The sequence below is a fragment of the Liolophura sinensis genome, chromosome 9 (assembly GCF_032854445.1).
Source record: "Liolophura sinensis isolate JHLJ2023 chromosome 9, CUHK_Ljap_v2, whole genome shotgun sequence".
NCBI classification, from domain to species: Eukaryota; Metazoa; Mollusca; class Polyplacophora; order Chitonida; family Chitonidae; genus Liolophura; species Liolophura sinensis.
In genome coordinates, this window is record NC_088303.1 from 23050699 (window position 1) to 23065712 (window position 15014).

Genomic DNA, 15014 nt, shown 5'->3' on the forward strand with positions numbered 1-15014 from the left:
CGTGTCCAAAGCTTGATCCCATTCATAATTTATCTAAATATTTCACTTTATACTAAGGCGGCCAACATTATGGGAAGAAAAATCCGGGCTGATCCCGTGGGAAAGCGATAGGTCATTCGAACTTCATGTACAGCAACACGAAATATTAAAATCTGGAATATCCCGTATGACCTGATAAGTCGAGCATCAGTTCCTGTTCTTTCCTGACCTGCATGAGGTCCTTTCATGCTGAGATGTAAATTAGAATCAATTTAATTTCCTCTCTCCTCAGAGTAGTATAAAAGCAGTTCAATCCGGAAATAAAGCTAGTAGTCTTTATGTGTCTATCCGTGGAGACGTCGTTCTTGTCGTTACTGTTTAATGTTGCTTCGTTTTTCTTTTCCTTGTAATTCAGTAAGCTTATTCTTCGTGTAAGTTGTGCTACATGTCAAACTTAGCCAGTGTTAGGGGCTTAGTTTATGTAGTTTGAAATATACATATCGCGGGTAGCTTCAGTACCTTTGTTCTGATTCATGACAAATAAAATTCTTGTGTAATTTGAAAAAAGAGAATATAACTGGGGAATCCACGGTATGTTCCCAGGTTCCTAACCGTGAGCAATGTGTGATTGGCTAAACCCATGCAGGTGTTGGTGGTATTAATGGTGGACTTAAAACTTTTTATAATTTCAGCTGTGTTGGTGTTGGTGGACTTTTCGAGAATGTTGCGATTTGTTCTGTATTTTGGATTGGTAAGTTCGGATGTAACTTCTGATATAAACGTAGAAATAAAAAACTACTAAGCAATTACGGTTAGCATATACTTTATGTAAAGTTACCTTGCGATACGGGTATCAGGAACGGCTTTGATGAAGGCTCGGTTTTCAGAGTTACAGAAGGTGGTAATGCATTCCTTTGTCCAATAGATTTCGTCTTACTTTGCAGGTGGCCACCACATTGGCTGATGGTCCAATCGTCCGTTGTGAGTATCCAGTCGCTACCCAAACACGTATAGGCTTATATAGATGTATAACTGTGTCCGGTTCTGTGTGCTAAAGAATATGATATGAATTTATTTGTATGTTTTCTTAAAGTAGTAAAATGGGAATACTTAAATATACAAAAACTATTGTATTAGGTTTCTTAAAATAGACGTAAAATTGTAACGTGAATACGTTAAACCCAAAACAATTAAGTTATCTTTTTTTTAATGGATCTTTTGGGTTTTTCTTATGAAAGCCAATATTTTGGTTAAGCGGACGTTATAATGTATCTTATGTACATGCACTTTCATTAATCAATAACCGTTTAGGGTTATCTGTATGCTACAAACGTTTTAGGGATCCGCTTACACCTAAACATAGAAAAGTTCACTTTTTTACTACTTGTATACATTCAGTGTTCTCGAAATGTCCAACAATGGACTCTGCTAACCCCACCCTCCGTCTGACTGCTGATGTCCCGGCTTACGCCCTCGCCAGATGTAGAAATGGAGACAAACCACTAATGGCTGTAGATGTGGTCAACTACTCCCTGGATGGCTCCTTCAGTCAGTCCTACGTCGGTACACTCTGCCAGTTTTACGTAAGCCCTCTCTAGATGTTTACATCTATGGCCCTAACGCCAAAAAAGTAGAAGTCTTGGCTGGCCGTTAACTTGATGGCCGAAATAATATGATACGAGATGATAAAAAAAAAAACACAGCTTGGGGAGTAAAACCAGAGCAGCGACGAAAGTATCTTACCAGTACAAATGGTCACGCGTAACCGGTGAAATCCGAAATTTTGTCAGTTTACCCAGTGCTTTTTCCCGCCAACTATATGCAAATGCTAAAATAACAGCAATATTCAGGCCCTCTAACACAATGACTTAAACAGAATTGGGTGAACAAAATGTAGTGATGTCAATTGCAATGTTTATTGGACATTTCTGGTCTAGAATTACTTAAAACGATGTATTTTTTTTTAACGCTCAGAAAAAGCAAGGTGTACGAACTTACACGGTGAACGTAGAAGTCGGTTGGGGAGATCGGGACACTCAGATAATTCAACAGCGTGAAACCCACACGATTTCCTGTGCTTACGACGATCACGGCAAAACCGTCTCTAAAACAGAGACAATCGCCGACTGGTGGGTTATTTTTTTCCGCCAAAAATGCTCTAATTCCCTAATGATTTTAATTGTCTTATAAAGGCTTAACTCAAAATCTGGGACGATTCCAGTCATTTCTGACTTCATTCAAAATTTAAAACCTCTTCAAAATGCTTAGGGGGCCTCCGTGGCTCAGTCGGTTAGCGCGCTAGCGCAGCGTAATGACCCAGGAGCCTCTCACCAATGCGGTCGCTGTGAGTTCAAGTCCAGCTCATGCTGGCTTCCTCTCCGGCCGTAAGTGGGAAGGTCTGACAGCAACCTGCGGATGGTCGTGGGTTTCCCCCGGGCTATGCTCGGTTTCCACCCACCATAATGCTGGCCGCCGTCGTATAAGTGAAATATTCTTGGGTAGGGCGTAAAACACCAATCAAAAAAAAAAAAAAAAATCAAAATGCTTAGCTTTTGCTTCTGAAAGTTGAAATTTGGGCACATTTGTCTTAAGATAGCATTGATCAGGCGGACACAACATTTCTAAAACCGAAGAATAACCTTTAAGATCGTATTTCTAAGTTTGACTTAAGGCATAAATGGCTTTGTGGAATCGGCCCAAGGTACCAGTCATCATTTTAACAGCAGTCGAACGAGGAGTGCATCAAATTAAACTTGAATCCCACGAATGAAGAATACTTTTTGGAGAAACTGAACCGGTTCCTCTAAATTGCAGGTTTCTGAATCCGTGGGAAAAGCAGACCCTTCTGGGTGGCAATTCTTCCGCTTCCTTCACTCTCAAGGTCATGGACGTGTTGGGACAGGAAGTTACGTCAGGCCAGCTCTCGATCGGCCGAAAGGTTCAGCTTGTTGCTTGGGATACAGCAGGTAAGTCATTTTTTTCGCAGTGTGGGAATTGTTTCCAAAACACAAATCCAGTCGTAATTATCAAAACCTCTTATTTCCGTTTTTTATTTTCAGGTCGTCTGAACTCGTTTCGAGCCCTCAGCTGTGCAGCTGTAAACTCGAAAAGTCGGTATAACATTTTAAGAGCCGGGTATGTACACAAGTAAAGTTTGCCTCGCATATTTTAGTTTCACAAAAGTTCCAAAAAATCAGCTACTGAAAGTCCCCTTTTTTTCCCCTCTTTTATCTGTTTTATTCCATGCTTTTTACAACATGTTTTGAAGTATGGCTGATGCGTCGCTGATGTGTATTCTTAAGCTTCTCATTCTGATGTTCCCGAAAACATTTGTTAGGGGTCTCCCTTCAAAACACCAAAGGTCGAATCCAGGGGGCAAGGCCAGTTTTCGCTAAGTGAGAATTTTAAAATGTGAATTAAACGCTTATTTTTAAACAGTTGGAGGGGCCTCCGTGGCTCAGTTGGTTAGCGCGCTAGCGCAGCGTAATGACCCAGAAGCCTCTCACCAATGCGGTCGCTGTGAGTTCAAGTCCAGCTCATGCTGGCTTCCTCTCCGGTCGTAAGTGGGAAGGTGTGCCAGCAACCTGCGGATGGTCGTGGGTTTCCTCCGGGCTCTGCCCGGTTTCCTCCCACCATAATGCTGGCCGCCGTCGTATAAGTGAAATATTCTTGGGTAGGGCGTTAAACACCAATCAAATAAATCAAATAAATAAATCTTAGAGTTGGAGAAGACTGAACGGGTGTAACGACAAATATTAAACTTTGAGCCGCTCTGTCCACAACAAGCGTTTTATATCTAGATTTTGTTTACTTGTATTCTATAAAGTTGTGACCAAGTGTAATTAGCTCCAGGTCACACAGGGTTTCTAATTCAATAAAGCCTGTTTTCTTATTATAAACCGCTTTTGTTAGTACAATAAAACCTTACATGCACCAGTAAAGCTTTAGCTTGTATAAGAACTTTTTCAGATGCGGTGACGGGCAAATCTTCCCAAAAACCATAGGATTCGAGACCCGAGGTAACTGCGTGTACAGTCCATGGTTTGAGGCCTTCAAGCTATCAGGTGGAGACAACACGCTAAGATTCGAGTGTACCTACACGGCCTGCAAAACGAACTGCGATGGGGTAAGTGACCTGTAATAAAATTTTTATTCGCTTTTTTTTTTGTTTTTGTTTTTTATGTCCAATACAATGCTCCAATGCAGACTATAGAACAGGCTTCCTGTCAATATCAACTGTATTTTCCTTTCACCTGAAGACCTGAACGCAGTAAAGTAAAAGACAGCACCTACCTAAAACATATTTCAGTCGAAAGCGGGATACTCCAGTTTTGCAAAAAGCGACATACTGTACTATTTTAATGACATTTCACCGAATAACATGAACAAAATGACAATACTGCACAAATGGCTGGTGTGAATCGAGGCAGCCATCATGAGAATTTTATCCAGACGCGTTGATATTAGATTGCGCGGTCTAAGCTGTGACGTAGCCTTTACCTATTCACTCGATGAATTGACATAAGAGATCTAGTGCATAAGACCTCATGTTGAGATCATTTATAACGATTTAGTTACGTTTGCCGAAGGGCTATTTCTCTAAGTCTTGTGGGACTGTCTGTATCATTTATGGACCATCGCAGACGTAAAATCAGTTCATTTTCAAGCTGTGTAATATTAAACGACGGCATCACAGATCGTCAGACAGAAGCATACCGTCTTGGCCCAAACCGCGTTCATCTCCCCGAATACATTTTTTGCCGTTCATTTTAGCATATAGTCAGCAGTTTCCAAGTAACAAATATGTCAAAAACGCTTAAGTTTATTAAATCTTTATTTTATTTTTCTCAATTTATTACAAATGAAGAATTTAAATTTTGCTTCGCTTTTTTCACATACAAAGGATGTTTTTTTTCTGTTTAAAAAAAAAAAAAAAAAAAAAAATTACAGTAAAATTATTGAAACGCAGTGTTTAATCAGAGATGCTTTCTCTGACGTCTGCGATGACTAGGTCAGCGCTGCTTTCATCTTTGAAGCCACCGCTACAAAACCGAGCATACAAACCAGCGACAGTCGAATGCCTAGGCCAGTCTCAGTGGTGCTTAGATTTATTTCCATCAGCTTCAGAATTGAGCATGAATCTGGTTGTACAACAATCCTATTGTAATTTTGTGAACATTTAATAGGAGTCACAACCCCACCGAGGCTACGACCTAAACCAGGAATATTATATTTAAAAGGGTTGCTGGAGTTCCTTGTAAATAATATAGTAGGCCCTAAGCCAACTGTATCAACAGTTCATGCAGTGGTAGAAATATTCTTCCAGTATGTCCAATTTCCGAGAAAACTATATCATTTGGACCATCGTCGAAGTCCACAACTTTTATTTGCCGTGGGCTACGCTATTATACGGAAAATACCTTCGACGTTAGAGAGCTCTCGATAATGGAGACGTGCTGAGCTCTGCCAAGAGGAAGTTTCACTAAACTTTTACTGGGTTGAAAAAAAATAATTAATAGGCCTACCGGTTTAAAATATTTTGAATGGTAGTGCTCCAGTGGACATAAGCATTAGTCAGGTGCTGTTTTCTGACTTTAAGAGTTGTAGTATGGACTCGTGTGTATGTAGCATGCCCAGTCCCTGTTTTTTTCACTTTTGGATCATTCCTCTCTGGTTTATACATGTAAACCATGAGTGATGAGCTTTCTTAGATGTGTTGACATGGCATATGCGATCATACATAGCGTATCTGTGTGCTGATCGGGTTGGCTATGCGTACAAATCCCCACATATTTGTAAGCACGTCTGGCACATATATTCAGAAATAATGCATAATGCGTGCAGGTGATGCAAATCATTGTAGTGTAGTGTAATGGGATCCACCATGTTTTGCTGGCCCTTATAACACCAGTCTAAAAAAAACACTATGGCTAAAATATTGCCGGATGGGCTTTTAGCCATGACCATTCATTCATTCATCCATTCATCCAAAAACGTTTGATTTACCAGCCGCATATTTTGTCGCGGTGTTTGTTTCGTTTCCACCCTATAGTCTGGGCTTGGCAGCATCGAGACGGTTTATCGCGTGGATGTGTACGTGCGCATCCACCCGCTGAAATTAAGCACAAATTGGGCGCCCTGAACGGTTTCGGGCGCCCACAATCGCCAAACCAAATCGGACTTTAGTAAGATATGCATCTGTAGGTTAAGGAATTTTAATGGACCGTATACCTCATGTAAACTATAGTCTATGTAGAGGAGCCCTCTTGTTTCCCACGGAACCTTGTCTTGTTTCCCAGGGAACCTTGTCTTGTTTTCCAGGGAACCTTGTCTTGTTTCCCAGGGAACCTTGTCTTGTTTCCCAGGGAACCATGTCTTGATTCCCAGGGAACCATGTCTTGATTCCCAGGGAACCTTGTCTTGATTCCCAGGGAACCTTGTCTTGATTCCCAGGGAACCTTGTCTTGATTCCCAGGGAACCTTGTCTTGATTCCCAGGGAACCTTGTCTTGATTCCCAGGGAACCTTGTCTTGATTCCCACGGAACCTTGTCCGGTTTCCCACGGAACCTTGTCCGGTTTCCCACGGAACCTTGTCCGAGATCGTGGTCTTACGCCCCCACTACTTCCACGGTTTTTGTTTGTTCAGGATTCCTGTGTGGTTGAAGTCGATGGCAAACCTTCCGTCCCCAAAAGATCTCAAGGTTAGTATTGATCGCAGCCACTACTACTCTGTATAAAACAGTGGCAGTCTGGCTTTTCAGAATCCACAATTTTCAGCAAGTTTTGACGTTACGCCAAATTATGTAGCCTTAAAACGTCAGTTCGACAGTTCCTGCGAAGAAAGACTCCGAATAAGACTAAAGACGTTTGAAATATGTTTAAGCTAATTCTGCATATAACCAAGACTTTATTTCTGTTGCAGAAGATGTTGTCAATGTAGCCGGTTCAGACGATGTAGCCGGTTCAGACGATGTAGACGATGTAGCCGGTTCAGACGATGTAGACGATGTAAACGATGTAGCCGGTTCAAACGATGTAGCCGGTTCAAACGATGTAGCCGGTTCAAACGATGTAGCCGGTTTAAACGATGTAGCCGAAACATTGGTGGCCACTTCCAAATCTTTGGAATTACGTTGAGCTTGTGACGTTTCTTTGTTAAATGGTTTTGATTTTTTCTGTATGTAATACAGTGGATTAAATTTTTATGATGCGTGAAATTGTCGGTGATTTATTTAAATTCTTTTTAAGTTAATGAAACAGTTACAGTTCTGGCCTCTCTTCCTTTTTATCAACCGTTATAATGTCCAGACAAATAATCTGCAAAGAACTAAGCAGGTGAAGAAATTCTGCACATCACCTCGTTTGTTTCTTCCACGAGTAGTGCGGTAACTAGTCTCGCCGTGTATCTTCGTGTAACACCGAACTTGCTGCATACATCAATACGTCACCACAGAGGTAACAGGCTGGAAGCTGTATACATGCAGAGGTTTCAGCACCAGGGCTTTTCAAACAGTCTTCCTAATTTTGTATCCCCTCTCGCCCGAAAAAAATCGATTTTTTTCGGGTTTTACTTCGGCTTGATGAACCGGTCTTAGCTCGTCTGTACGAAGTAAGGAGAGGTATTGTTTCGAGTGAGGAAACCAACCGTTTGTCTGGTTAAATTTTTTTCTCCTTTAGCTCTTCTAAGTTCTCTCGAAAATGGATTGAAGGTTAAGCTTTATTTTAGATCCCTGATCTAAATTATGGTGACTAAAAATAAGTACTCGGATTGAGGATTAACCTTAATTAGTTATATAAACTTCTCTTTGTTTACTGTAGTAAATGCCCTTTCTATAGAAAGCCTCCATGTAGGGCTACAATTTCAGTACACAGGCTCTGTGTGTGTGTGTGCGTGTGTGCGTGCGTGCGTGTTTCGAAGTTTATGGACTTTACCTGTATCTTATCAAAGAAAACTTTCATTTCTGTGCCTACCTACATCTAGGAGAACAAGAATGATATTAATTTTAGATTTTAGGTTCAGATTTGTCATTGGACTCAGTTCTCAAGTGCATCTTTAGCTAAATTACTAAATTTATGGAGTGTCAAAGTTTACCTAATTTTCGGGCTTCATTTTCTTTAGTCTAGGCATAGCCTGGAGATCTCTACCTCTCAAACTAGGCAATAATAATCGATTCTATATCCCTTTAAATGAAAAATCTTAAAAGTCATTTGTTTTTGCGTCATCAGTGTATTTACCGCCAGCGGAAGCTGTAAGTTTTATTTTTGTACATTTTCTTTCATCGTAACCTACCATGGCGTGCTTCGCCGTACGTTCCAATTTCAACATTCGCCATTTTGTCTTCCTCGGCAAATTTGAGTAAATGTTAAAGTGCACAAAGACCCGTCTCTACTATACTTAAAGTTAAAGCGAACCTTCGAGGTGAGGTCTTTGCCATTATACAACACTTAAAAAATGGCGGCCATCCACCATGTTGGCATATTGCTAAAAGATTAACAGAGTTACATATGGCGAAGAGGTAACATCATCACTGATACCTAACATTATTGCTAAGAGTGACACGATGGGGTCGTGACCGGAGTAGAGGACAAAATTTTACCTTGAGTCCGTGTTGATGAAATGGGCTTTCATCCTGTTAGCTATTTCTACTAGTAAAGTATGCATTGCCACACGCCCTATTCTCTCTGTATTTGGGTCCAAGAGATCCGCCAGATTTCTTCCATCAAAGTAATTCCACAGGTCCTCGAGTGTTTTGTGAGTAATGCACCTGCCTTTCGCATTGCACTTAAGTTCAATGCCGTGACATGCTTGCGGTATGAGAACATCCAGCATTGCGGGCTTCGCTGGCAGTTCAGCTTCCCTTAATTCATATACCTGTGAAATGTAATTAGTCAAGCATGGGTAGAAAGCTGTAGAGCAAGGTTATGGCGCTTTGATACGTTCTTGGAAAAAGTTGATCGTACATGTTCACTTAATAAAAATGTAAACGCACCAACCAAAAATGCTATGTTAATGACCTATCATGAAACATGCCCCCCCCCCCAAATTATTTGTATACTGATTGTTTTCCTCAAATCAAGTGGCCCAATTTCAAATGGCCATTCGAGTTATTGATGTTAAGCGACATGAAGGATGACGAGTTGGTGGTCAGCCAGCCTGAGTATATGGAAACTCTTACAGTTGGGACAATAAAAGGGCACCTAAAACTTTTGAACTTTTGCCAATTGCCACAGATGTCCCAACACTTGGAGCGTACCATTGGCATGCTTCATGGAATGTTCGTAACAGCAGTGGCGGCATACTTGAATAAGAGTCATTCTACCATCAGTCGCTTAAGAACACGTTTTCGGGTGATCGGAATCCCTGTAAACCGCCCACGTGGCCGATTACCACATGTGATCTTGCCTCGTCAGGATTGTCACATGCAGCTCCAGCACCTCCAGCACCTCCGGGATCGGCTCCGACCAGGGACACTAACTACTGATAAAACTGTTGGGCTGCACAACAGGCGGATTTCAGCCCAGACAGTCCGAAACCGCCTGAGGGAGGCCGGTCTCCAAGCCACACCGGGGGTCTCGACCTCAAGGCAGCCCGGCGTCAGATCCGACTATCCTGGGCCAGTGTTAAAGTGCGCTTGACACTTGCAGCTCTTCAGAGACCTGTCTCCGGTACAGTTGTATCCTGCTGATGGCTCTGTGCATAGCGCCGTGTTGAGCGTTATGCTGACGCCAATGTCCTGTGAAGGGTGGCACACAGCGGTGCTCTTGCATGGCGTGGGCAGGCATATGTCATGGGCAGCACACTCGTCTCTCTCTTATCGATGGCAACGGTTCAGAGACGCAATCCTGAGACTCATTGTCGTGCCATTTGTGCTCCCCCAAGTGACATTCCTGCATGGCATTTCTTGCCCTCACATCGCCACATTCTTGTCCTCAACTGGCCACCATTTTGCGGCGACATGTCGCCCAATGAACACCTTTTGGGACCTTCTGGATCAGTATATGCGACATGTTCCAGTTCCAGAGAACGTCCGCCCGACACGCGTGGCACTCCTGTAAGAGTGCCTATATGGCTGGTTATAAATGTATGGGTTCCTTCATGGGTGACTAAATCGGGTCCCTGAAGAGCCAGCGACGCGTATACCTAATAAGGAATCCCCTTGCTGTTCTATCGTTTGTCTTATAGTCCTTCTTACGTATCTCATCAATTCCAGTAAAGCGATGTGAAACGAATATCCCAATCAACTATAGATTCAATTTACAGCGTTCGGATCCGCGATACTTTAGGCCGTGAATTTTGTCCACATTATTCGGTTGGCCAGTCAGAACTGGTCGGTGTTTGGAGTTCTGTATGGCCTATGATATTTATTCATGCATATGGCGCCTTATCAATGGCGTTCAAGATCACAAATCAGCACAAAGATGATTTCAAAAAAAAAAAAAGAAATCCCTGTTTACTGTGAATGAAAGCACTCTGCTTTAAACAAGTACATTGTTCATCTACCAATAAGCTTAGGAGACGTAAAGATGAAAAAATAACACTCGGTCCGGATTATGAACCTTCAACAGAGCGATTTCTATTTATTCAGGTTGTCTAAACTCTCGCATTAAACACCTAATAAAATATGCAGAAAGGTTAGCCACAGCTACAAATTCCATGTTAAACCACCTGAAGACTGGTTCTATACATGAACGTATCAATAGTGGCCCCTTATCGCCATAAACGCCCGAGAGACATGGATAGAGGTGACCGGGTCTAGAAGATTTCCTGCATGTTTATTTTTTTGGAAAAAAAAATAAACCTAAAACAGTGAAAATGTCCACCTTAAAAGAGCAAAATGTATTGCAAGAAAACACCCAGCACTGGCGCTACTAAGTTGTCTCCCCTTGTAGGCCCTACAGTTGTTACCATTCAAAACCGTCACATGTTGCCGCCAATGATCGTTCAAAAAGTCAGATATTTGCTCATTAAAATCACATTGAAAATGCCCAGTTATCTTCAGGTACTATTTTTTTTCTACCTGCTATCCACGTCACTAAGACTGCAGTCCTCGGTCATCATACGTATACCCAAAGGCCCACTCGATTTGTCTCCTTTTTACACAACAATTATCCTCTGTCCATTCCACTTGAACTATTTTCTGAATCTCTTCGAAGCCTTCTTAAACTAAGCTGGAAGATCACTCGGAAGATTTTCGTCCAGCTCCAAAAGCTGCAAATCAAGGCGGCCTTATGTCCCCTACCAGCTCAATCTTGTCTGACTGAACTCTCTTGTTGGATCTGTACCGGGTTATTTACAAACATAACCATTCCTTCAGTCTGTACAGTATTGTTTGATTTCTCACATCTCCGTTTTCTTGAAACGACATTTGCTTACACAATGCAAGTTTTTGCACAGGCGTTCTGACGTTGTCAACACAAAGCAATACCATCACAATATATTGTGGTCGAGCTGTCGTGTCCTTTTGTAGTTGTGCACAGTTTGACCCATGGTAAAGCCATTGGCTGAGTCTCACACGAATCATCCGTGTGTCACAGTCTTAGTGCAAGTATTTTTTGAAGTTTTACACATTTCCAAAAATCCACATGAAATGCTCTTTTCACTTTACAACAAACAGCAGCTAAAGGATAAAAGATATACTGTTATAGGCCTATCTTTCTTTTCAAGCAAAAACCGTCAGTAGAACTAAAACTCACTGCAGTTCCTTGGCTTCCATGGGGTCTTCACAAATGGGTTTCAACTTTTGCTTCAGTGCAGAGCATTTTACGACATAATGTTTGTAACAGCCATTCAGTATCACAGTGATGCTGCTTTATTACGATACACAGCCCATTTTTGGAAATCCTGGAAAGATAACTAGGTTATTTCAGAAGGATCCGTCCATTTGTTTTTGAGAAGATCGTTAATGATTCTGCTTGAAACCCAATAAGTCTTCTACATCACGAAGACTTAACCATCAAAACTTAACACCCGGATAGAAACTTGACATAGTTACAGCATAAGGTCGCACATTATTCCTGCACAATGGTAGCTAACTGCAGACTTGTTTGATCCCAGGTAAGGTTTAACGATAAACTATTACACTTTGAAATCAGTTTTCTGCACGACAAACAGTTGCAATCAAAGCGCAGCAGAAATACATATTCTATTATCGACAAGTTGCATACTAGCATGGTATCTCTTTCTAAATTGATTTTACGTGTATTTTTAAACGCCTTTAACCGAGTGGTTAACGTAGGTGGACGTTATAATCAAGAATTTTTCACTTTAATATTATATAGGCGGAGGACAGGACAATATATAGGGGGATGACACTATATATGGGCGGAGGAAACAATATCTGTATGATACGAAGCTCCCGGAATATACTAACAACTTTTGGCGAGCTACATGTGTAGTCCTACTGAAGAACTTTTCCGTGTGTAATACGCATGCACTAGTATGTCATAGTGGAAATCACTAGCGAACATTGCAGGTTGAACCACCCTAATTCTTCAAACTTTACATTACATGTCCGAGCACCGTCGACCGCTTATTGTTACTAAGCCCACGAGAACACCGGAAGCATGGCAGTGTTAAGAATTTTATGTACCGGAACGTGCTTCGTGTGACTGAAAGATAAGCATCTTAACCTTTCCACAACTGATACCCTGGACCAGCATTATTGTGGGAGGAAAGCGGGCAGAGTCCAGGGGAAACTCACGACCATTCGCAGGTTACTGGACGCAGATAAAGCCAGCATAAGCTGGAGGCTTTTGCATCATTTCGCCGCGCGGGTACCGTAATCACCCGGATTTGAGTTTACATGGAACGTCAGAAGTTATAATTACAAATCTTAGTGTCCATAAGTATAATTATCTTGTTAGTAAATATGGTCAGAGCGTCCAGAATCTCTGGCGCTCTTGTTCACTCTAATACCGGTTAACCCTGGGCTACGGGTACTGTATATTCATAATGTTGACTGAAATCACCATGTTGGATATATAAACAGTTGCAATCAAAGGGTAGCAGAGATACATATTCTATTATCGACAAGTTGCATACTAGCATGGTACACGATTTGAATACGGACTTCACTTATACACCGAGAACATCTAACATACACCCAGCGTCTATCCAACATCAGTGAAAACAGCTGACTGCTTCTCTTTGCATGGTTTCGTTCTAATTTCGAACTTCACTTTCTTAATTGTTATGACGTTTGTGTTGAACGTCGTTTTGGGAATTAGCTTTGCGATGACTGAAGTGGAACATCCGATCTGGCTGATGGCCGGTATACGCATACACGCACAAACCCTCTTTATTTTCATTCCTATGCCTACCTAATCCCGACATCGGGTAATTTCCTCACATCGCAAACTGATCCTAACTCCAATGATTCACTTCTCATTGCGCATACTCTCCGGCCGAACGTTGGCAGGTTTTCCAGCAACCTGTGAGTGGCCGTGGGTTTCCTCTCACTATAATGCTGGCTGCCGTTGTATAACTGAAATATTCTTGAGTATGGTGTAAAACACAAATATCAAATAAAAACATCACTGCGCATCCCATCGTCTTGTTTATTTTCATGATTTTACCCTTTTTTCCCTCCAAAAACACCAAGATGTTGTTAACATTGGGAGGTACACTATATAATTATGCGGTCACCAAGCCTTCTCACCATGTTCAACTGGTCAGTACAACTATGGGGACTTAATTTCCCCTTAGATTTTGAACACCTTTTTTCGGTCATTCTAGGTAGGAGTGATTAAAACTTACTTAAACGAAAACTCTCCAACCATGTTCGACTCTCAAGAAGGTTTCTGTTCAAAACAGTGTGTTTTCTTGTACCTGTAAGGTATATGTAGGCTATGTAAGTATGCTTGGGTTTTATGTCATGCTTAGCAATTTTTCAGCCACATGACGCCGAGGTCTCATTAGGCAGGACCACGTCGCCAAAGTGATGCCGTCATTGAAGCATTATATGCCAAACACATCAGACATGACACCCAGTCACATTATACCGACACCGGGCCAACCAGTTCTGTTTCCTTGCTGAAACCTCTCGTTGCACAGCACCAAACAAAGCAGCAAGTATCATTATTAAAGTTTTTGGTATGAACCCATCCGGGTTTGATCCCTGATCTCCAGACTTTTATCTATTTATTTGATTGGTGTTTTACGCCGTACTCAATATTTCACTTACACGACGGCGGCCAGCATTATGGTGGGTGGAAACCGGGCACAGCCCGGTGGAAACCCACGACCATCCGCATTTTGCTGGCAGACCTTCCCACTTATGGCCGGAGAGGCCAGACTTTAAAGCAGATGCTCTACCAATAGACCACCAAAGCGGTTTACTTTTTGTAATGAAGTAAATGTTCACGAAGTGAAATATATATGTTTAATACAAATATACATGGACACCACCATGCTTGACTGAACAGACAAACTGGTTATGTAGTTCGACGTCCTAGTTATGTAGCGTCCTCCTGTACTCACATGTGCACAACCCGAGGCCTCCGTGGCTTAGTTGGTTAGCGCACTAGCGCAGCGTAATGACCCAGGAGCCTCTCACCAATGCGGTCGCTATGAGTTCAAGTCCAGCTCATGTTGGCTTCCTCTCCGGGCGTAAGTGGGAAGGTTTGTCAACAATCTGCAGATGGTCGTGGGTTTCCCCCGGGCTCTGCCCGGTTTCCTCCCACCATAATGTTGGCCGCCGTCGTATAAGTGAAATATTCTTGAGTACGGCGTAAAACACCAATCAAATAAATAAATGTGCACAACCCAATCACTGCCTTCTCCTTGTTCACAGATTACAGATCTAATTAGATTTACAATATGGCCACCTCGACAGAGAGGAGAGACTGCCTTTTTTGTCTTTTCTTTTTAGCCTTGGAGTTTCTTAACCAAAACTGCCAAAAAATACATAGCCATTGGACTTCCATTAATAATTGACTGAGCGTGTTCTTTTCTTTTATGCTCACTCTACAAAGTGTGTGGCTGGGCCAAATGACGCTTAACCCACCCAAATAAAGACAAAACACATACGTGGGT

The 15014-nt window shown here is 41.9% G+C and overlaps 1 protein-coding gene across 1 annotated transcript; it reads left to right on the forward strand.

The window, feature by feature from the left end:
• The first annotated feature begins 1397 nt into the window (after window positions 1-1397).
• LOC135475712 (vitelline envelope sperm lysin receptor-like) lies at window positions 1398-7117 on the forward strand. Its single transcript, XM_064755644.1, has 7 exons — window positions 1398-1562; window positions 1954-2108; window positions 2794-2945; window positions 3039-3114; window positions 3949-4105; window positions 6627-6681; window positions 6903-7117. The coding sequence occupies exons 1-7, from the start codon at window positions 1398-1400 to the stop codon at window positions 7115-7117; spliced, it is 975 nt and encodes a 324-aa protein (XP_064611714.1).
• The last annotated feature ends 7897 nt before the right edge of the window (window positions 7118-15014 follow it).

Bases quoted from the DNA above. Each gene is read 5' to 3' on its own strand.
- LOC135475712 (XM_064755644.1), top strand. From the start codon at position 1,398: ATGGACTCTGCTAACCCCACCCTCCGTCTGACTGCTGATGTCCCGGCT. The intron at 4,106-6,626 runs GTAAGTGACCTG...TTGTTTGTTCAG, and splicing joins GCAAAACGAACTGCGATGGG to GATTCCTGTGTGGTTGAAGT. The intron at 6,682-6,902 runs GTTAGTATTGAT...TTTCTGTTGCAG, and splicing joins CGTCCCCAAAAGATCTCAAG to AAGATGTTGTCAATGTAGCC.